Raw genomic sequence first — 23852 nt, 5'->3', positions numbered from 1 at the left:
CCATCAGGTGACCAGAAGTTTGAAGTGGGGTACACAGGTGCCAACTTTCGGGTTTTCCTGTCACCAAGCATCAAGGGTAAAGAGATTTCCAATACTGAAATATCTTTCAACTTCCCCAACAAGCCTGAAAACAATGTGAAGTTTTCAAACATTGTCAGAGTTATTAAAATTAATGGAAATGATGGTAAAAGTTGTTTTGCTTGTTTAAAACAACTAAATTGTAAATTTTACATTATAAGAAATAATGTTTTTAAACTAAAGTAAATTTGAATACTTTTTTTTTTGTGTTTATATTTGTTCTAACAGTATAAATAAATTTCTTCTAATATTTATTTTAATCTGAGTCCTTATAGCTGTTTTATTGAATCAAAAATATATCAGTATTTTTTCAACTTTGATATGGTTTAGGTATGTTCAATTACTAGTTTTCTGTTACTATCAATATGTTTGTTACTAATGTTCTATGTTCTCAAAATTAAAATGTGCCTTTTATTACAACACTTTAACAATTACAACTTAATTGTGCCAATATTCTTATTCATCTTGTTTTTTTTGCTATGTATCAAATAAAAATATAAATTATTTCAAGACAATAGAAAACATAATAAAAGAGATTTTATAACAGTTTGCTTTTTGCTAAAAACAACTTTTCGCATGCTTGGTTTAAGTGTTTCATAAAAGTAATGTGTCACTACAGTAACCTCTCGGATCTTTACGCACTCGTGACGTTACGCACTCTCGTTTAGTTACGCATTTCAGAATTCTATAAAATTCAAAAAATAAAAATTTTAATTTTTTTAATATTGCACAAATTAGGTTTAATGTATATTTTTTAATTAAATTATGTTTTTGAATGCTAACACACCTCTATATCTTAAGACTTTGTAAATTTACTTTTCTTGACTAATTGATAAACATTTAGTTATACCTCAGTATATCAGAAATTTTGTTAACATTAAGAGATTAAATCAAAATTCAGAAATAAATATGACTGTGTTTAATAATGAAAGTATATTGAAATAATGAGAGTTTAAAACACAAAGAAATAATACAGCAGTCTTGCCCTATATATTAATAAACACTATTTTATAATTGTAAAGAAATGCTTAATTATAAATTGAATTTGGTTAGTAGAATAGAATATAAATGTCACATTAAGATAAAGATAGTTTCTACTTATTATTAAAATAGTAAAATTATTTCTACTCGTATTATTATTTTATAGAAATTCAAATCCTTTTTTTTAATATATGTATAGTTTTATCTGTTGTTTTCACTATTTAAATAAAGTAAACAAATAGTTAAAAGTAGGAAAGTGCCCAGTCTGCTTTTAACTAGAAGCAATGTTAAAAATACAGTCATTATAGTAAGTATATTTTGTACCTCTCGTTTCTTTACGATCTCTCATATCTTTACGCACTTTTTCTGTGAACACAATGTGCGTAAATAAGCGAGAGGTTACTTTAATATATGTGTTGGCAGTTTATTTTTTCTGATCTTTGCAACCTGAACTTGGTAATTTTCTACTAACTCACTTAATTGTTTTATAATCACTGAAACATTCTTCACAGGTTTCAACTGTGACACGCTCAATGATGTGATGAATGGTCACACTGTACAGTGCAAATCAGCTGAGCAAGGTGGAATACAAGGAGTTTACATCACCACTCTGTTCGATTTCAAACTGACTGCACAACACTCCGGCTTCACTTACAAAGTTGAAGTTGATACTAACAATGTTGTGTCAAGATGCTCCATTGAAAATATTGCTGTTCATGGTGGTTAGTTTTTGTGTTAAAATTTAAATCAAAATTTGAATTCAAATGAAAGGCAGACTTTGACACCCAATTTAAAGATAATTTTGGATATAAAACTGGTAAAAAAGTTAAGGGAGTTTTTGAAACTTAACTGATTGAAAATCTAAAAATTTAAAGAAGATTGGTTAAAAAATAAAGGATTAGTTATAGTTTTTTAGTGAATTAGTTTTTTTTTAAGCTGCTTTGGTTCGCACCTTCCATTATGAACCTATAACTCTCTGAATGTGATCATCTATAAAAAGTTTTTTAATTATAATTGGTTTAAAACTCCATGATAAAAATCTACAAAATTATTTAAACTAAAAAAAATTAAGTTGGACCCCCTATGACGTTTTTTTTTTGTATAATGGACTTAATATTTTTAGTATGTTTTTATTAAATCTTATCTAGAGAACAGTTAAAATTGAATATATTTTTCAGTAAAGCAAAATGATAGTAAAAATCAAAACAAAAAAGATTTGATAAAGTTAGTATTTCTAGCAAATTTAAAAAAGGTTCAATAGTTATACTTTGGCCTAATTTTTTGTTTAGTTGTTTCAAAATTAATAAACATGTATAAAATGTTTGTGCTTCTCAAAGTACAATTTCTTTTTTAATTACAAAAGTTTTGCAATATTTGAAGTTTAGGATTTCTGTCAGCTTTAAAAAAACCCAGAAAAACTTTTTTAGAACACTTAGTTCTTATGTGAGAAGTCGAAGGTTTAGAATACACTATCTAATTCTAAGCTTACATTAGCAAGAGTTAGCTCTACTATAAGGAGTATTAATTTCTCTGTAACGATCATTAAGTTTTAAAATAAAGTGTTCTTACAATACAAGCATTTGATAGCATATATATAATAGTTTTTTTATATAAAGTGTATTTAGTTTAACTGTTAGTCTTTGTAAAGAATTTTCTTTTTCTATTTTACAGGTGAATCGGGTGATAGCACAGAAAACGAATCAATTCAAGCTGCATCAAATAAAAATAGTACAGGTTGTTAAAATGTTACATATATTTATAATGTTACTTATGTTTATGATGACAACCTTTATTTGAAATTAAACTACTCTTAAATACAAAATAAAGAATATTTAACTATTAAGATCCTTTTAGCTTTTTTTAAAAGTATTTAAGTCATTATAAACCATAAGGTTATAAAACTAAAATCTAAAATTAAAAAAAAAAACTTCATTCAACTTTTACTTTAGAGTTTTATATATATACAAAAATATTTGTTGTCTATTCATTATCAAAATAACAAGTAACTTATAAATATAGTGATATTTAAGCATTTAAACTTAGTATATTATTATAGATATTTAAAATATACATTATTTAAATCAATTGGTATTTTTAAAGTATTGTTTTAAGAAGTATACTTAGCTTGTGATAGTTTTTTGAAAAGTAATTTTAATCATGTTATTAAATCTGCTTAAATATCAAAATTTGAAAATAGTTATGATTTTATTAATCTAACTTTATATGCCTTATTATTATTATTAACATTAATATTGATTATTGACAACCACAGGAAACACAAAAAATGAGGCAATTCAAGCTAGTACAAACAGTAATAGTACAGGTTTTTAAAATGTTATTATACTTAAAATACATATGTTAATGACGATCTATATTTGAAATTTAATTACTGTTGAATATAAAAGAAAAATGTGTAATTATAAAGATCACTCTAGCTTTTTTAAAGTATTTTATTCATTATAAACCAAAATTTTATAAAAATAAAACCTAAAATAAAAAAAAAAATAGAAAAATCATTCAACTTATACCTTAGAGTTTTAGAAAAACACCTAATTGTTTGTTGGCTATTCATTATCAATATAACAAATAACCTATTAGTTTAGTAATATTTAAGCATTTAAACTTAGTAAATTATAGAAGATTTTTAAAGTAAAATATTGTTTAAATCTAATTATTGTTTTTTATTGTTTAATATAAAATCAAATTGTTTTGAGAACTGTTATAATTTTTTTTTTTTGCAGCTTTTGAAATTAATTTTAATGATGTTATCAAATCTGCTCAAGTTTAAAAATTTGAAAATAGTTTTGATTTTCTTTATCTAGCTTTATACGCATTGTACTTTTTAACATGTAGTTTGCAAGTTTTGTTTACGTATATTGTTATATTTTAGTATTTTTCTTTTAAACTTGCTAAAACTAAATTCTGTAAAACGAAATTTTGTCTCTGAAACGAAGAAGAGTTCTAAGTACACCAATGTAATAAATTATTTAAATTTAAGCAAAAAAATAAGATTAATGTTTACATTAAAGTGTAAAACTCTGTTTTACATATTTGAAAAATAAAATTATACGTGGTAAATAATTGTTGTATACCTCAAAAAGAAACGTATAGAGTCATATATTTAAACATTGAGAGATAGGTAAGATTACAGATGTATATTGAAGGCAGTTTATGTAGTTGTGCACCTGGTGTTTATATACTGGCGCGTTGAAAACATACATCTAATTTGCATATATCGTAACAAGACTAAGAATAACATGTTATTTTTGATTTTAATAACGTAAACTTTTTTTGATTCATTTGTTAAATGTTTGGGTGAAGTGGGTTAAGTTCAGGGTAGAGATTAAAGAAATAAATTTGTAAAATCATACATAAAAAGTAAATCTTCTTTTTATATATGCAAATAGTTTGCGTAGTTTTTAATGCACCTGTTATATACTGTAGCATATTTAGAAAACGTGTTCAGTGGTATTAATAAAAGTTTTAGTTCTGTTTAATAATTTTTCTACAACTTGACCAAAAAATAACAAAAAAAAGCATTTGTTCCAAATACTACTAGAGATAAAATCTCCGGTCATTATAATAAAAAAACTTATTAAAAATAGAATAACATTTTTTTCAATAAGCTGTCTATAATTAACTTTAGATATAGGTTGTCATGAGTAAAAATTTTAAATATGAAATTTGTATTTTAAACATAACATTTGAAACAAAACAAACCATAATATAGTTACTAAACATGTTTTTTGTAAATTATTCTTTGGACTCTTTTTTTTGTCTTCTCATTATATTCATAAAAAATTAGCATAGTATAATTAGCAGATGAATAGTACATAATAATATTATTTTTCTAAACACTGAACTTTTATGGGGTTTTTAATAATAATTATTCTTTTTTTATTACTTTAAAAGCCGTCATGAATTTGCTATACATTTAAACTTCTATATTGAGATTTCATCCAATAAATTGTGTTCCTTTTTTTTTACAGTTTACCCTGAAATGTATCATTGAAATTCACAAAATACTTTTTTAACAAGTTTTATTATTAACTTAGTTTATTTTTAAGTTTTAAACAGTTTATTAGTTAAGCTGTTTTTAGTTTATATGCATACTAAGCTTTTATTTTGTTGAAAATTTAATATATACAACTAGATATTTTACCAATGTATTTTTTCTTACAGATAATTCATCTAGCCATAGTAGTTCAACAGTTACAACTTTGATTGAAATTTTGCTACCTTTGCTAATTGTTATGGTTTGTTAATATTTTTTGTACATATAAGTGATATAATATTTTTTAAATAACATATGATTTTGTGAAATTTAAAAGTTGATTGTTTTTTTCATTAAATTGTACTAGATAAATTTACAGTTAAAATTAAACTTTATAAGCTAGTCTTAGTTCTAAAAAATATTTTTTTGATTTAGTTAACCTTTTTTTCATTAAACTTTTTAAGTCGATGATGTTACTAAAATGTTATAGAAAATAACTTTGTTTTAAACTACTTACTGTGATGATACTGTTTTATAAAAAGTTTATAAACAATTAATTTTAGTGTGAATTGACGTTTGAAATTATTTAACAGGTTATTTAGAAAACGTTCAACCAGAACACAGAAAATATTTTCAACCGAAATGTTATTTCATTCAGTATTATTACTTAACATTTGATATTTTTTGTTTAAATACTTTTCTATTTATAAATTGAAAGTTGCTATTTACTCAAAAACATTTTTTTTTTATTCTGTTTGTATAAACTACCAACTGTTATTTTTCACACATAAATGTGTATATTGATTTTTATACTATCAGAGTTATTCTTTTAATGCTTATTACAAACATTTATTTTTAGTATATTATTGTTAAATTGCTGCTAAATGAATTTTGTTGATAACACAATACAGGGTTGCCACACACTCAGGGAACTCAGGGAATCTCAGGGAATTTTCAAACTGTAGAAAATCTCAGGGAAAATCAGGGAATTTTGGCATTTTTCTTTTAACTCAGGGAAACTCAAGGAAGTTTTGATTTTTTCTCTAAATTTCAGGAAAGTTTTTGAAAATCTCAGGGAAATTTTTTTCTAGATCTAGAATGAGGTTTAGTTAATCCAGTTTCAATATTTTGTTCAAAAGTAGTAATTTTTATTATTTAAGTGGTTATTTAGAATTTTTTAGCCTTGCGGCTAGTTCTTCAATATTCTTAGTATTAACATTGTAGTTTTTTTAAGTTTTAAATTTATATTTACTTAAGTAAAATCAAACAGTTTAGAGAAATGAAAGTTGTTGTTAACTTTTTTACAATAATGTTAAGCTTTTAAGTTTTATTTACTGCATTCAGAACAGTTGCTAGGAAAGACATACAAGTCATAATGAAGTTATTATGTATGCATTTAAGTGAGTTCTTCATGTGAAATTATTATTATAGTATAGTTAAATTTTGTCAATTAAAATGTCAAACAAATTAAACTTTATTCTTTTATGTAGAAAGTTAAGGGCATAGGGGGGGTGTAAACACCCTTTTTTGGTTTTTGATCTTATTTTATATAGTTTTTGCTAAGCTAAAAAATGCTTTTTACAGATTTAAAAATTTCAAAATAGTTTTTGAGATATAGCCGGTCAAAGTCGGAGCCAACAATAGGTTCCTTATGGGAGGCGCAAACTAAAACGGCAAAATTAGACTATTTCACTAAAAATCTATCTTCTCCTACGTTTTTTGAGATAACTACCTCAAATTTTCAGGAAATGTTCCTTAATATATTTAGAAAATTCTGTCGGAACAGAATTTAAAAAAAATGAAAAATAAAAATTTTATATAAAAAACAAACAAAAAAACAATTTTATTTTTGTTTTTTTGATATAAAATTTTTATTTTTTAATTTTTTTAAATTCTGTTCCAACAGAAATTTCTAAATATATTAAGGAACATTTCCTAAAAATTTGAGGTAGTTATCTCAAAAAACCTAGGAGAAGATAGATTTTTAGTAATTTCTACTTATTTGTCGTTTTAGTTTGCGCCTCCCATAAGAGCCTATTGTTGCTTCCGACTTTGACCGGCTATATCTCAAAAATTATTTTGAAAATTTTAAATCTTTAAAAACCATCTTGTAGCTTAGTAAAAACTATATAAAATAAGGTCAAAAACCAAAAAAGGGTGTTTACCCCCTATGCCCTTAACTAACAAGTTTACACAAAGTTGTGCAAAAATTTAGTTTTTAATTTTTAATTGGTTTAAACCTTTTAAGATTGAGTTTTTGAAAACAGTTATTTTCATAAATTTAAATGCAGAAGCATACACATACAACCTTCCTTTTATTATTAAAGAAGAAAAACGAGAATGAGGTATTAATAATTTGTGTAAGAAGAGAAAAAATTTTTTTTAAGATTTGAAAAATACTCAGGGAAACTCAGGGAAATTTTTGGTCACTCAGGGAAGATTTTTTGGCTCAAAGAGTGGCAACCCTGACAATAGTTGGTTTTTGTTTGAAAAGCGTTTAAAAAAATGAAATAATAACTGATTTTTTATTGTGACTTTTTTACCTTCAAGCTTAAATATTTAAACAAGTAGTTTACAAATGTATTTAAGAGAATATCAAAAATTTTGAAGTTGTATTATAAAAAGTGTTTTATCTTTTAGTTGTTTAAAATATGTTTTGGTCAGCTTAATTCAAAAAATGTACGATTTATAGCTTCATAGTAAAGTATGATATAACTTCTGGAACATAGAAATCCATATATAGTTTGATATTTATTCAAACTGTTAAATGCTATGGTCAGTTTTTAGATGTGAAATTTGTTTACGTACCAGTGTAAAACAGTAATTAAAAATTTATAAAATGTTCACTAACATTCAATAAAAATACTAGTAATTAGTTAACTTTGCTGGGATAAAAAACAAACGGTTTCCAGCATTCTGGTTTTTAAAAATTGTCATGTTTAAGGTATTAAAAATCGTTTCTGTTTTTTTACAAAAATTTAAATATACGCTTAAAACAAAATGAATTTGTAATTTGTCTGCGAATGTTGGTAATAGACAAGTTTATACGCAGAAAGTATTGTATCGGTGTAAAAAATGTATAAATATTTTATAATATAACAGTTTTTAATATACTTTTTCGAATCATAGGTACTATAGTATACTTAAAGCAACCTTTAAATTATATAGATGTTAGGGTTGTAAAAGGTTTTGTTAAAGGTTGTTACAAACTATACTATACAAGTAAATATTGTATTTTATTAACTATTAAATTATCAGAATTTATAGCTCGTTGCTTATCAACTTTATAAAATTCAGATAATAAAATGTCTTATTATATAAAACCAAGACAAAATGTAGAGTATTTTTCTTACAACTTGTAAGAATCAAGAACATTTATGTACTTTAATAATAAAATGCAATTACTTTTTGTTTTAAATAGTAGTTTTGTCCAAGTTTATATATTGCTTAATAAACGATGAAAAACTCTTAAAATATTTGGTCCTAGGTGCACGAAAATTTCTTGGTTATTGTGTTGTACACTTCTTATCAGGGGAAAAGTCTAGGGCAAAATCGCTGTTAATGATCGTTTTGACTTAAGTTTTTCGATATAGCTATTTGTTATGAAAAACAAAAAAATCGAAGTATACTCTTTTAATTTTAACTACTGTGGTACTAAATAAGAATACTTCTAGCTCGGTTACTTTTAAAAACTTGATTTTTTCAAACTTAATTTCATAAATTTATCTTGTAAAGCATTAACTTGTTTTTGGTAAAATATTTATCGAATTAATATATTTTGTATTATAAATTACATATTTAAGACTGAATCTTTAACTCACTTTTGATTGACATAACTTAGGCCTTAGCAAAAAAAAAATGTTATTATTATAACAAGATTTCTAATACTTTTCTATTTACGACTTATGGAAGTGCTTAATTTACGTAAAAACAGTCATTTATTAGAACTCATAATTTATTTTTTCAATCATTATGACATTACTGCAGTTAAACAGCATATTGTGAATCACAAAACATGATAGGTTGTACAGTTAATCTGCTCATTATATTTAAATGTTCTTCAGTACTCATAAATTATGAAGTTATTTGTGTCAACTAGATAATATTGTTCAATTTACTGAGTAAATATGTTATTTCAATAATAAGCTTCCTAATTAAGTATGGGGTCTATAAGCAGTTTCGGTCAGAAAAAATCTGAACTTCTGAAAAATCAGAAAAATATTATAGAATAGTTAACTCATAAACATAACTATTAGTACTCATAAACTAAAAATAAGTAAGTACTAAATGCTGTTTAAATTTTTTTTGATAACATATTTCTTATAAAGTATATCTATAAAGCTAGTATGTCAATAGTAGTTAATCATGTTTTAGTAAACTATTTCTGAATAATAAGTGTAAATGCTTTTATTAAAAGTCTTAGGTAATAGTTAAAAAAAAACAAATACGAACACCGATATTATTATTGTTCGAATTCACCATTAATGAGTTTAATTAAATGTTTTTATTTTGATAAAATTTAGTTAAACCATTGTTGTTAAAACTAAGCTTTGTTGGTAATTTTGTTTTCACCAGATAAATAAACGTATGTTTTAATAAAGGTATTAGTCTCGAAATATTTCATTTATATGAAGTTTCATATAATTTGTAAAAAATTATAAAAAAAAAGCTTGAATTAAACAAAATACTAACTATATTTTTAAGATATATTAATAAAAGCCAAAATATTGTGCACAGTAAATGTCGATGAATTGTGTTTTATTCTGAAATTTTGCAAAGTTAAACAATGAAAAACGTGATATGAATTATTGATAGAATTATCTCACTTTGAAAAAGAGAAACGTATTTCCGGTGAAAGTAAGTTTGCCCTCAGTATACAAAGTTGTAAACTTTGTGAAATGCGTTTATGGTATTTTATTTTATTATTTCAGTATAAAGTTTTAAAATTCGAACACTATCGATATTTTGTTTTGTTTTTTAGTAGTTTAAAAAAGTCTTAAACAAAAGTTTGACTTTAAATAAACAAACTTTTAAAATTGCGTATTAGTTTTTTATGCGTTTTATGTAGCTCGTTTTCAAGTCTTTGAATTAGATAGCTCATTATTGAATAAAGAAAGCTTTATCAACAAATTACAGTTGTAAACTTTTGTGAAATAAGTTTATAACATTTTCTTTTGTTATTTCAGTATACAGTTGTAAACTTTAAAGTATCTATATCATGTTTTTTGTTTAATGAAGATTACTTTTAAGTCTATAAAAGTAGTTTGTTTTTGTATAAACAATAAATATTTATCAAAATATAAAACTAAAGTGTTTATATCTATATTGTAATTAAGTTTATATACAGTTCAGTTTTACTATACTTTGAGTAAAATGTTTTTGGATTAAGTTTTATAAGCTTATATAGTTTCTAGATTAAATTAATTGCTTTTTTTGTTACAATAGTTTACTACATAATATATGAATTTCTTTTTTATTTGAAATCTCTACTTTAATTAGGTAACTTTAGCAAATAGATAAAGATTAATAGTAGTTTATAAAAACTTATGTTTGTTAAAGCTAACTATTTTTTGTAGTTAAAAAAACGTTAAAATAAAATATAAATCATTCTTTGTTTGTTAATATAACCAATATAAATATTAATATAATATTTAGAGTTTAATCAAATATCAATCAAACATAAACTACTTTAAATGTTAAAACGCTGAAACATAAACTAGCAAGATAAAATTTAGGTAAGTAAATTTATTTTATTTTATACTTATTTTTGTATGGTGTTTTATTTCAAGTGCAAAAACTTATTTATTGCCTATTTCACATTTTATAAGTTATTATAACTGTTAGATTATTTTCTAACCGAGTCCAATAACTCGCTTTGTATTTTTTTTAGATAAAGTTTAATCTTTTTAAACCCTTTTTGATAAAAATTTAATTCCGCTTGACCAATTTAGCTAGAGGTCGATAACCTTTTATAAGTGGCCGATTGCTTTAAAAAAGTTGCTCGCGGCCCGCACTCTATAGAAAAAAAATTGCAGTTATTTTGAGAAAGTTTCAGTATTAAATATAAAATGCTGTTTTAAACTACTGTTGTGATAAAATAAGCAATGATATAACACTAGTAAGTAAATATTAATTGAAGAACCTTTTTGTTAGTTTTAAGCTCAAAATGTCTTCTAATTTTTCTTTTAAAACATTTTTATTGGAGAAAAAGTACCTCGCGGCACGCAGGTTTTGGCTTTGAGACCCTTATTTTACCAACCCCTGAATTGATCGGAATTATTTTAAAAAGTAGGTGCCATTCTAACATTGAAAAGTTTTATGTTATAAAACTTATATGTGTAAATAAAAAAATTGCATTCGCGTTCAGTGTAAATGAACAAGAGCTGGGGTTGGCAAACTACGGCCTGACAATTAAAAGTCTCTGGCGTGAGTCGTTTATTTTAATCAGAAACAATTTTTGGAAAGCAACTAAACTTGATTTTTAGTGGTAAAACTTCACAAACATACTCTTTTACTTGTTGTAATTAAAAGAGATGCTACTCGGTAATTATTTTACTTTGATTTAAAACTTAAACAGCTGTGTTACATTTAGTATAAGCATTTTAAGTCACCAGAACTTTATTTTGATAAATTGTAACCTTTACTTGAGAAATCTGCCACCTTTAAATAATGTATGCCAAAATGTAGTATTTCTAAAGAAAAAGTATTAGAAGTATTTAGTATATACAAAAGTTATTTTTTATAGTTATAGTTTATTAAAAGACAAAAAAGACGCTCAATATGATTGGTATAAGGACCTAATGTTCGAAAGAACCTTTAGGTTAATCAGTCGCACACCACCTATTAACGTCTTGTACACGAAATTTTTTTAATAGTTATAATATAATATCTAAATAGTTATATAGCTTACTTTTTTAAAACTAACAAATTATTTCATTAAATTTAAAGTGTAAAGAATTAACTAAAGTAATTTTAAATGGAGCTACCAAAAGTACATTTTGAGTTTTAAAACTAAAAGCATTTAAGAATAAATTGAATTGCACTTTAAAATACCTTTAAAAAATCTTTAAGTAGCTTATCATGTTTATAGCAAAAAGTTTTATTAAAAAGTAAGGCTTTTACTGAAAATTTTAATGTCAAACTTAATCACTTTCAATGGATTATTACGTAATAGAGTTTAAGTGCTTTTTTCGACACTTGTAAAAGTCATTGAAATCAAAACTTTTTCTTATTTTAATTGTTGTAAAGTTGTTTCACAATTTGTTTTAAACTATTCTATGTGAAAAGCTACTGAGAAGTTTTTATTATGTAAGTTTTTTAATACTTTTTGTTAGTAAACTAAATATTTCATAATTTTCAGTTTTTTATCCTTTTAAAAGTGACAGAATTGAATGAATTAGCTATATTTGGTTTTTGTATGCTTTAATTGTAGCTTCGAGCGATTTGAAATAGTATATTGCTTTTATCTCACTTAATTGTATAACTGAAATAGTTTTTTAGTGTTTACTAAAATGTCTGTTTTAGAAGGTAGCAGATAAAACTTGAAATTTTCATTAAAAATGAAGCGATTTTAACTTATATTAGCTGAAAAAAGTGACTAAAAGTTATATGTTTTTTTCTTCAAATTTTTAGCTAAACTTTGTTGGCTCTAAGTATGTTTTACTCTAAGTTTGTTCAAGTTCGAAATTCAAAAAGTTTTAAAATGAAAGTCTGAACAGCTAGAGTACTTTAAGTTGCCAATCTTCTTTAATTTTCATTTTTAAAAGGTAAATAAGCAGAGCTTTGAGAAACGAAAGCATTTAACTTTTACATTTTAATTTATTTATTCTGCAGTCTAGCATATAAATCTGAAAATACTTTCTATTAAGCCCTTAAAGTTATTATTCATAAGTTAAAAACCTTACCCCATCAGTTACAAAATTACATAACTATTTTATAAGCGCAAAAGTTTCATGAACTTTGTATTGTTTGCTCAATAGAGCGTAGTAAAACAAACAGTTTCAGCATTGTAAAAATTCATTTGTGTAAAATTTCATTCCGCTTAAGCCGGTTTTGTACTACAGTTTATTTTTAGCGCATTATATTTAGTTTATATTTGTGTTATAACATCATGTTTAGTGATGTTAATTTTGTGTACACAAACTTTGATAACAGCAATTAGTTTATCATAATTTCACCATTGTAAAACTTGTTTTTTTTTCACCTAAGTTTGTGTTTAGCACTTTGACTTGAGTTTGTTTTGCATTTTGTTTTTTAAAATACAACTTAAGAGTAATTTTTATGGTTGAATATATCTTTAGTAAAAATTAACTTTTGTAAGTTTAAGTTTCGAAATTTTCATTTGGCTTAAGCTAGTTTACATTATACTTGATATTTGGCTCTTTAGTTCAAACTTTTTTGTAGATGATTTATTTCTTTTAATGATGCAAAATTTAGAAAGTTTCTATTAGCAATAGTTATTTTATTAAAATTTCAACATTGTAGCTTAGTCGTTTTGGTCTACTAGCTTTAATACCTTAAAATATGAAAATATGTTTAATTTTATGATAAGTATATTTAGTTTGTAGAAAGTTATTTAAAGTTGCTTTGTTTAAGCATTTGTTTTTCCTTTTACTTTTTTTATAAACTTTATTGTAACACTTTTTTTTTCAAAAACAAGTTTAGTTAGTATAAAGTTTATTTAAATAAATTTGCTTATTGTTTAAACTTTTGTTATAAAAATCTAACTTCTCTTACAATGATTTTTTTCTCATAGCAGTGTTCATACTTTTTTTTTGATAAACAAAATAAGTCTGTGCAAATTTTTTAAAATGTTTTTATCTTAAACATGATGTAATTGTTTAGAGTTATTATAAAAATAAAGTTTTTTTTGTGAAAATATTGGTAGTGTTTAATTTTGAAGAAATTTAGTTTGGCAAAGTTTGTTTACAGCAATTTATTATAATTTACAAACCATTTTTCATTAATCACTATTGTGTTCTGTAACTGTGTGTTGTTGTTTTTGTCCATAGAAAAGGCAATATTTAGCGTACTTCTTAAGCTGTAAATGAATTCTTTTTAAGTAATAACAAATTGCAGTTACTGAATATAAAGCAAACTTTTGATATTAAATGATTTCAGTTCGATAAACAGTCTTAGTTATTTTTATTTATCGGTTTGTTAGAGTAAACAATTTTTTTAATCTGTCTATCATTAACAACATTTAAAGTTTTTATATATGTTCAAAGCTGCCTTAGTAGTTTACCTGTGTTAAAAAATACTAAAAACAAAATGTTTTTATTAGTTTTATAATTTATAGTAATTGATATAAATTATCGCCCTTATTAAATACTAATAAATTCAAATAATACAGATCAAGTTAAACCTTGCAACATTCGTAAAACTTTTATCATGTTTGTGGAGTTTTAACTTCACAAATAAAACTTGTATTTTTTAATTGCAGCTAATTAAGTTTACACAATGGCTATTCAAAGAATCGTGGAATTTCTTTACCATTCAGGTTTGAAAAATTGTTCATTATATAATTTAGTTATTGTTCTAATAAGTATTTCTTATTAGTTTTAAGAAAATCATTAATAGTTTTATACTTTATGAAAAGATATACAGCTCTATCTCAAATAAAATTGATATGGTACACTGAAATTTAAAGCTGTTTGCGCGTTCTAGACTTTAAGCTATGTAATGTTTAACAAATTAATCGATTGCTATGTATGGCAAAGTTAATTGCGAAAGTAATTTATTCATTTTCATAACAAAGGCAAAATAAAAATTTTGAATTTTTCTAAATCTAACTTCTCAAACAACCAAGTATATGAGGCAATCATTTAATATGAGGCAATCATTTTATTTTGCTAAGCTCTAATACTTTATTTTTATTATTACAAGTAACGTTTGAAATGTTTTAGCTGTTGTAAGTTGATAAAAGTTTTTTACTATAAGAATGTATGAAACGATTTTGATTTAACCTAATTTTTTTCTTGCGTTACATTATCTAAAAGAGGTGTAAAACAAACAAATACTAAACTAAGATGAAAATACATTTTTAAAAACTATAAATTTTGTCTGGTTCTAACGTTTAAACATTCTAACAATATTTCAAACGAATGTTAACATACTTGAATAGTTATTTTATACAGATTTTTTGCTTTTCGGTTCTTTCAAAGTATGTTTTGATCTTAAGAAAATTATAAGTATTTATTCAACTTTTTATTTTTGTTGTTAATTTTATAAGTCTTATGTAAGTATACATTTCAACCGGCTTAAACTTGTTTATTTATTTATTAAATAGCTACTCTGCATCTTACGATCTTACACACATTTTTCAGCTGGCTTATACTTGTTGACGTACACTATAAGGTGTCATTACGAATTTGTATTCCCAATTTCTAGAGACGATGATTTTTCTGGTTCATTCAAGTATCTAACTTTTCTGAATGTGGTGAGTAACCCATATAGGTTTAAACGTTTGTAAGCACTTCTATTACTTTTAAGCTTAATTATAAACTACTTGCTAGCGTCTGTTTGTGAAAAAAAAACTTTTCAATACCCTTTAATAAATATGCTAAATAAAATAGTTCTTTTCAAATTCGTTTTTTTTTTTGTTAGAGTCTATTGTTCTCTATAATTAAACACGTTAAAACTTAGTGTAAATTTTTAACTTTATTTATATGTGTAAACGTTGAGCATTTAGAGTTTTAATGTAAATTCTATATGCTAAAACTCGATCGGTTACAAATCTGATGTGATGATTTTTGATTAAACTTTAAATTATTTAGTTACTTAATATTCTTATTTTTGTACAATACGGCCTAATGATTATTATAACTTAGCTTCACTAATATAACTGTGTCTTTATTTTTACTTTTTCAGTTATTATGAGTGAACATTGCTGATTTTTAAGTTTTCTTAACTGTTACAAGTAAATTAATCGAAGTTTTATAAAATCGAGAGTTGTTGTGTTATTAATGACTTGTTTCAACAAAAGTTCTACAAAAAACTAAGTTCTGTATTTATAGCAAAACAAAATGTTATTTATCAAAGGTTATTTTAAACTTTCGATAATAATAAATGGTTATAAACTATTATTATTTTAACTTATAAGAACTTTTCTGATACCAAGTTATTTGCAATTGAGTTTAATAAATTTAGCTATCTAAATTTGTATGATAGCTAGAAATATATGAAAAAGATATAAGGTTGTTGATAATAGTTAATATCGCTTGTAAAGGATGTTTATCTTTTTTAATGAAGTAAAATATTCAAACGGTAAAGTTGTATTCTTGTTTAAATTTTTTAAAATCAAACATTTCTTTTAAACAAACAATATTCTGCAGTAGCGATTTTTTCAAACTCAAAACAAACATTCTCTCCAAGTTAAACATTCTAGTTTTTTCTCTTTTTTATGTAGCTTACTCAATTATGCGTTTGTAACAAATTTAACCTTTGTTTATCTTTCAATCAACTTATAAGTTCATTGTATCCATCATTTCAAATTTTTTAAATTTTAACTTAAGTTGAGCGTTTTCTTTGAAGTTTTCTTGTTCAACCAGCATTAAAACTTTTTTCTTTTAAGGGATAGATAAATATAGTTGAAAATACACATTTTTGTATTTAAAATCTTATTAAGAACTTCGGCTTTTGACTGTTATCATTTGAATTTCTACTAGTTTAACTTAAGTTCAAAATATTTTCAATTCACCCAACTGTGCGGCTTTAATCTGACAGAATCGGAAAATGTTTCTAACACTTTTAAAACTTTCTATTAAAACTGATTTTATCTATAAAGATAATACTTGTTAAAAAATCAAAGAGCAGTTTAACACAAGCATATTAGTTTATTTAATACTCATGTAAGACAAATGCATATTCTTATGCCTGGCTCAATTTAAACTTTTTCTCTCTCAACAGCAACTTTGTCTTTTATTAACGATATAACACATGCTTTGTAGAACTTTCTAACTCGTTTTTTTTTTAAACTTACTTTCTCTTTCATACTACCTTAAGATGCTTCTACTGTTTGTTAAGCTTAATATTGAGACGTTTTTATGATTTAACTTCTTAAATTACCTCTTGAAATAAGTTCCATCTTTGTACTTAAGTTTTCTGTTTATTGTTAGTGAACATTTTGAACTTTGAACTTTTTTTTTAATATTTTTGTACCAACATTTTTTAGTTACTAATATTCTAAATACATTTCATTTTCATAATGGTACTTCAATCTAGCCGTATTTTATAACCATACTTATTAGACCCGAACTAAAACTTTTTTTAAATTTATTTTAATCTTTATACCAACACTTTTCAGATTGCTCAACTATGCTACTTCAGTCTTGCTGTGTTCTCAGACATGGTCAGATTCGCGACCAGGTCTGACTCGGTATCCAGAATAAAAGATAAATATTTTGCGATTGTTGCGCACCCCTACTGTTTGGTGAGTTTGTTTATAAATATTTTTTTATCTTTCTTTATTGATAGAAAAAAAGTTTTGTTAAATTAAAAACTTTCACGATATCTAAGGTGTATTCTGAAAAAAGCTTAAACTGTTGTGATTTAAGAAAAAAATTTACAAAGTAAAAAACTATTCATGTAATTTTGTTCGATTTAAAACGAAGAAAAAAATTAATAAAATTAGCTTTTTTAATAATTTATATAATCTTAATTTATTTTAAATATTGTCATTCTGGTTTAAGATTATTAAGTCACGATATTTTTAAAATTATTGCTCAATAATAATTGTCTTAACCTATCTAATCTTCTGCAGACAAAAACCAATTTCGAGTATAAAATGTTTGGAAAAAATTCTAAACTTTATAAAGTATCTGAACTAATTAACAGTTGTAATTTACAATTATTACAGCTAGTAGCAAGTACTTTCTGGATAATTTACGGAATCGATAAAGAAATGATCTGGCCAAAAGCTCTTGAAGACTTGATACCGTGGTTTGTAAATCACTTACTGGTTAGTTTTCTCCGAACTTTAGTTATATTTTTTGACGGTTTACGGATTCAACATTTCCATTTAATGCTTTTTTACTGATTTATTTAAATATTAATCTTTTTACGATCAGTCTTTTAAAAACCTTTTACTGTTTTGTAGAAATTTTTACTGTTTTACCTTTAATAAAATTGTTCTATGTTTCTGAGAAGTCTTGTTAAATGATAATTTTTATTTATAGAAAATTAGTACTGTATAAAGTTCTTACATTATAAATTATTTTCATAACTTGTCGTATAGCTGACTAGGTGGTTATTTAAGCTATGTTTGACCTTGTTTTTGTAAAAACCTAAGTAATTTTAGTAGTCTATCTTATGTAAAAATTTACATAAGAACAGATTACACTGATTAAAGCAATAATAACCGTATAACATAGCTTAATAATTATACACAATGAATTTTCTACGACATTTAAGACTAATAAACATGAAGAGTAGATTTCATAATTCATGAAATTTAATATTTTTCAGCACACTACAATCCTGATCACGGAGCTTGAATTCTTATTCTGCAATCACAACTATCCACAGAGAAGCACTGGATTGAAACTTTCGGTTCTCGTTGGAATTTCTTATTTTGTTTGGTTTGTTGCTTTTATATATTATAACTTTTTGAAATATATGTAAATGAACACTAGTTTGAACACAATATAGTTTTTTTTAAATACCAAAAAATAATGTTTGTAAATTGTATATAAAGATAAATATATTTGTCTCTTCTGTGAAAACTAATTAAAATTTTACATCTCGAAATCGTTAGTATTGTGAAAACCTTATTTTGCCCAAAATACGTAAAGGTAATTTTTCAAAAAATACACAGCTGTAAAATAAAAAATATTTTTAAATTAAACTCACCACATTAGTTTATTATGAACTATAAATTTTATGTTTTTATATTATTTTCAATCGACTCTTATAGATTATATTTGTTTAATTTATATACACCAGGATATCATACGTCAAGTACCACATTGGCAAATGGCCCTACCCATTCATGGACATCCTGACCGTCCCAGCCTTTGTTTTGTTCCTCGTAGTCATACTGACGTTGGTCATCTCCTTCTACGTCATCGGCGAAAAGCTCAACAGCGAACCTAGTGGTAAGTATTCATGTGTTGTTGCACACCAAGGTTGTAATTTTTATTTTTAACTGACTATTGGTTATTTTGTAGTCCAGAAATTAACATAGTTTGAGCTTTTGTAAATTTAATTGTTATAATGGTTTCTTACACTAAGATTATCATGAGTTTTGTAAACTTGTTGTTTGACTACTGTGTTAAGGCCAAATAGAAACCTTTTTAAATTTATGCCGTTATAAAAGAACTGTGTTCTTATGAGCCTCATACTTTTATGCATTTGGCTTAAAACACCTGATAAGTGATAAGTTAAATGTAAGAAAATATATCATTTATAATCGTTGTATTTACTCATATTAAAATTATGAAAATATGACAACTAAATTGAAGTAATGTTTTTGAATTTAGTTTTTATAACTTCTAAAAGTAGTTTTCATTTGCAACTATTTGATTATTGTGGCTTATAATGTTTTTGGTTTTCATTTTAATAAGTGAGAGTAATATTAGTTTTTTTTAAACATATTTTAGCATATTAAAAACTAAATATATTAGTTATATTATTCTTATTATATATATTTGTTTTTTTAGTTTTTTTTCGTATCAATATTAAAACCGTATTTATGTATACTTTGAGGCACTTTTAATAATTAAGAGATAATAAAATATTATTTTTCTGATAACTAATTAAAAATACTTTTTACAGACAACAGAAGACTGAAGAAGAAACAAAGATGATTTTATTTTGTTAATTTTCAATTGTTTACATTAAACTTATTTATGTTGCATCAAAACAAAATTATTCCTATGTTCTTTGAACTCAATTTTTGTTTATTTGATTTTCAAGCGATGTGTGTTTTAGACTAATAAAATGTGAATTAACACAAACTTAAATTGTGTATTGCATGTATTTATTAGCTTATCGAAATAACTTTTTTTAGTTTTTAAATTTTTCCTTCACAGTTTAATAAATTGTTTTGAATACTTAACTTAAAAAAGTGTTTTTACTCAGTTTTAAGTAATTACTGTATTTTGTCTTTAACTTACGGGAAATTTAAAACTTTTACTTTTAATTTTTTTGTATGTAATAACTATTATAAGACTTTTATAAAAACAAATTTTTTTAACGTTAAGCAATTAGTGTATCACTTGTTGTAACCTAAAAAATAAACTCTGGCTAAGCGAATCTTAACCTGGGGGTAGATTTTCTTCTTCTAGGGGGTAAACTTTTTATTACAAGTTAAGTAAATTAATGTTTTCTGACTGTCGTTTTTATTTTTAAGTTATATTAAGCAAAGCTATAACTATTTAAAGGTAAAAAAAATTCTTAAACTTTACGATTTTTAATGTTTAATAAGCTAAAAGTTCAAAAAATTTAGTTTTTTTACTCAAAATTAAACAATGTTTTCTTTTTTTGTGAAAACTTTCCAAAAAGGGGTAAAACATGAAATAAGGTAAAAAACCGCTGCTCTAGCTAAATAACATTGTTTAGGATTTATTTAATTTTTGTTTCTTAGCTAGAAATTAATGTATTAAGCCTGCAAAAATAAATACTAATTTTAAATAAATAACTGTGCTTCTAGTATTACAAAGTTTTGGTAGGAATTAAATATTTAAGTAAGGACCATTTTTGTTAATAAGAATAATAAACTAGCTTTTAATTTAAGTATTTAACCAAGTTAAATTCATGTTCGTTTATTTATATACTAACTACTATTAAAACTTGATTTAAAATAGCCGCTTTTAAGTAAACTACATTCACTGAAAATTAAATCGCCTCCTTTAGATGGCTACCTTTTGAAATTTTTTTTTTAACTAGCATAAATTATCAAAATAAACAATTATACATAATAGTTTCCTGAAATAACACAAAACTTAATTTGGCAACAATTTAAAAGCCAAATGAAGTTTTCTTTTTAGCCAAGTAATTAAAGCTTTCTTTAATCTAGCTCTATAAATTTTTTACTATTTGCATTTAGTTTGTCAAGTCTAGAGACAAAATTGTTTATATTTATAACAGTAGGGATAGTTACTAGACTTGCAGTTAGTTTGTGAAAACTATGCTCTATAAAAGCGGTGTAAGTTTTTATATAGTAAAACAAAATATACTTTACGTAATGTAAGTTTTATCAAATAAAATAAAATTTCTTTCTGTTAATATATTATATCTTTACATAAATTGACATAGGTGAACTACACGGATTTTATTGTAAATTTGTTCAACTAAACATATACTTATAACTAAACTTGAGCTTCAAATTATAACAAAACTAGGTTCTAAAACGTCTTACTAATTCTATTTTTATAAGATAACGAACAAAATAGTTTATTTGTTTTATTTAAAGAATATCAGTTACTTAATTTAAACAAGGACAAAAAATAGATTAATTAATATTACTAAAAATTACTAAAAGAAAAAAAGTATTAATTAAGGAATACATAGAACTTACTTTAGCTAAAACTAAGCAATCTAATCAATAAAAACTTTTACATGTTTAAGTTGCATACTATATATATTTTTTTAAATAAGTCTTTTGCTATTTAAGAACTATTAGTAATTGATTGTTTAAATTTAAAAGAAATAATTAAACGAAAAAGTTCTATTTGCTAATAAAAATACAAACTTAAAACAATATTCTTAAAATTAAAAAAAATGCTATTTTTTTTAGAAAACATTTTAGATCGTAAACTTTTTAACATAGCTATATGAATAACATTTTATTTAATAAAGTTATTTTAAAATTTATTTAGAATAAAAGTTTTAACCTTAGTTTTCAAATTGATTATGAATAATGTTAAAAATCATTCATTTTGTTTTAGTGAAAAAAAAATACAAAATATGCTCTAAGTGTGAATTTAAAATACAAATACTGACAAGTTTAAGTTGCAAATGCCTGTATAGAAAAAAAAAGCATAACTTTTACACAAGGATGTTTTTGTAGAAAATTTGTAGACACAAATACAATTTTTTTTAGAATAACCGGGAAAAAACCTTAAATTAAAACGAAATTATTTAAAAAATTATTAACATGTTTATAAAGTCAATAGAAAATCCAGAAAAACCCTTGTTGCATATTTGAACTGTTAACTAAAGAGAATACTAAAAAACATAAATAAGTTTAGTTTTATAAGCAGTGCTGTGTCAGTTATACTAACTTTTAACTTTAAAATAATATTAATAAGTACATTTAACTTTAATTTTCACTTTTAAAAACATTGCAAAATTGTTTTGCTTCTAACTTTTAGTTATTCATGGAGCATAAAGTTTATTTTTACTCCACCACAAGACAGCGCCACACACCGGTAAAAATAAATAAAGATACGAGTTATTATTTTTACTACTGAATATTCTGTCGGCTTGCCTCAATCGTGACGTGTCACTCGTGTTCAGTTTATTCAATTGTGACGTCATGAGCTTCAAAGATTTGCACAGCTCGTGAGTCGTCATGAATAGCTGATCTGCCTGGAACGTAAAATATTGTTTTGATATATTTTGTTTTATACAGAGTTGTCAAAATAAATTTGATGCCGTCATAAAATTGATTAAAATAAAATCATTAAAACATTTTTATAGATTTAATTTAAGTAGCAGGAATGACTGGTCTATTTGAAAATATTAAGTTTTGATAGTACTAACAGAATTATTATACAGTTATTATAGGGTGTTTCAGCAAATCAAACAAACATAATATAAAATAAGCTGTAAACTAAAATTTCTGACAGAAAAATACTGGCCTGCAAAATAATCTTTTCAAATGGTTTTAAATTTTTAAAATTTCATTTCTAAAAAAATCAAATCACTCTAATGTTACATATTTGTAGTTGAACTAACACCATTCAAAGCTAGTTAGTGCGATTATATTTGTTATCTTACTTAGTTTAACATTTTAACTTCGTTTATAGTTATATTTCAAAGTATAAAACGTCTATTGTCATTTGAAAATTCGCTTTGATAAATACTTTTGTAATAAGTTTTCATAGAACACCATTAAACTCAACCTCTTTAACTTTTGATTTTTACAATCACAATAAAATAACTGTAATTTCATGCACAGATTCAAAACAACTAATAAGGTTTATAACTTAAAAATATTTATAATGCTGCAAGCCAACCTACAGAAAATATACAAACAATTTGTACTTACAGTTTCAAATTTGTTAGATCAAAATCATAATTAAAAAATAGAAATAATAATAGAAATAAATTTAAATTTGGCAGTAATACAACAGTGTAGCAGTAAATAAATGTACTTTTTTATCCAATTAAATTTTCTGACAAAATTAAATGTTTTTATAATTTTATAAGTAATAGTCCTTTTGTGTCAAAGTATTCACCTATATTGGTAATGAAAAATACCTATTATAATTAATATTTATATTTTACTATCATCTCAACAAACTGAGTGGGTATTTTTTAAACATTTACGGTAATTGCACTAAATAAGAATAAAAAAGATAACTTTCTGTAACTAAATACTTTAATTAGATAACTATTTTTAGTTTTTAAACAAAAATCTTAATTAAAACTTTAAGCTGGATGAAAAAAAAAAGACCAAACCATTATAAATAAATCAACAAAAAAACAATAACCACTATAAGATTCAATACTTTTTTCTAAAAACAAATAAAAAATAAATTATACTATAATGAAAATATCAAACTTGACTATTAGCAGTTTCAAATGTTTCCTGGCAATAATACTCAAAAGCTTTTGGAACCAAGATTCCTGGCGA

At 24.1% G+C, this 23852-nt stretch overlaps 1 protein-coding gene across 1 annotated transcript; it reads left to right on the top strand.

The window, feature by feature from the left end:
• Positions 1-10709: 10709 nt before the first annotated feature.
• Positions 10710-20095, top strand: LOC145840889 (androgen-induced gene 1 protein-like). The gene is made up of 8 exons (XM_082948236.1): positions 10710-10788; positions 14496-14552; positions 15379-15491; positions 17358-17483; positions 17910-18011; positions 18518-18630; positions 18995-19146; positions 19826-20095. The coding sequence occupies exons 2-8, from the start codon at positions 14513-14515 to the stop codon at positions 19855-19857; spliced, it is 678 nt and encodes a 225-aa protein (XP_082804362.1). The 5' UTR covers positions 10710-10788; positions 14496-14512; the 3' UTR covers positions 19858-20095.
• Positions 20096-23852: the final 3757 nt, after the last annotated feature.

Source organism: Thalia democratica, chromosome 7 (assembly GCF_965202585.1).
Source record: "Thalia democratica chromosome 7, ktThaDemo2.hap1.1, whole genome shotgun sequence".
NCBI lineage: Eukaryota > Metazoa > Chordata > Thaliacea > Salpida > Salpidae > Thalia > Thalia democratica.
This window is presented reverse-complemented; position numbering and strand designations above follow the sequence as displayed.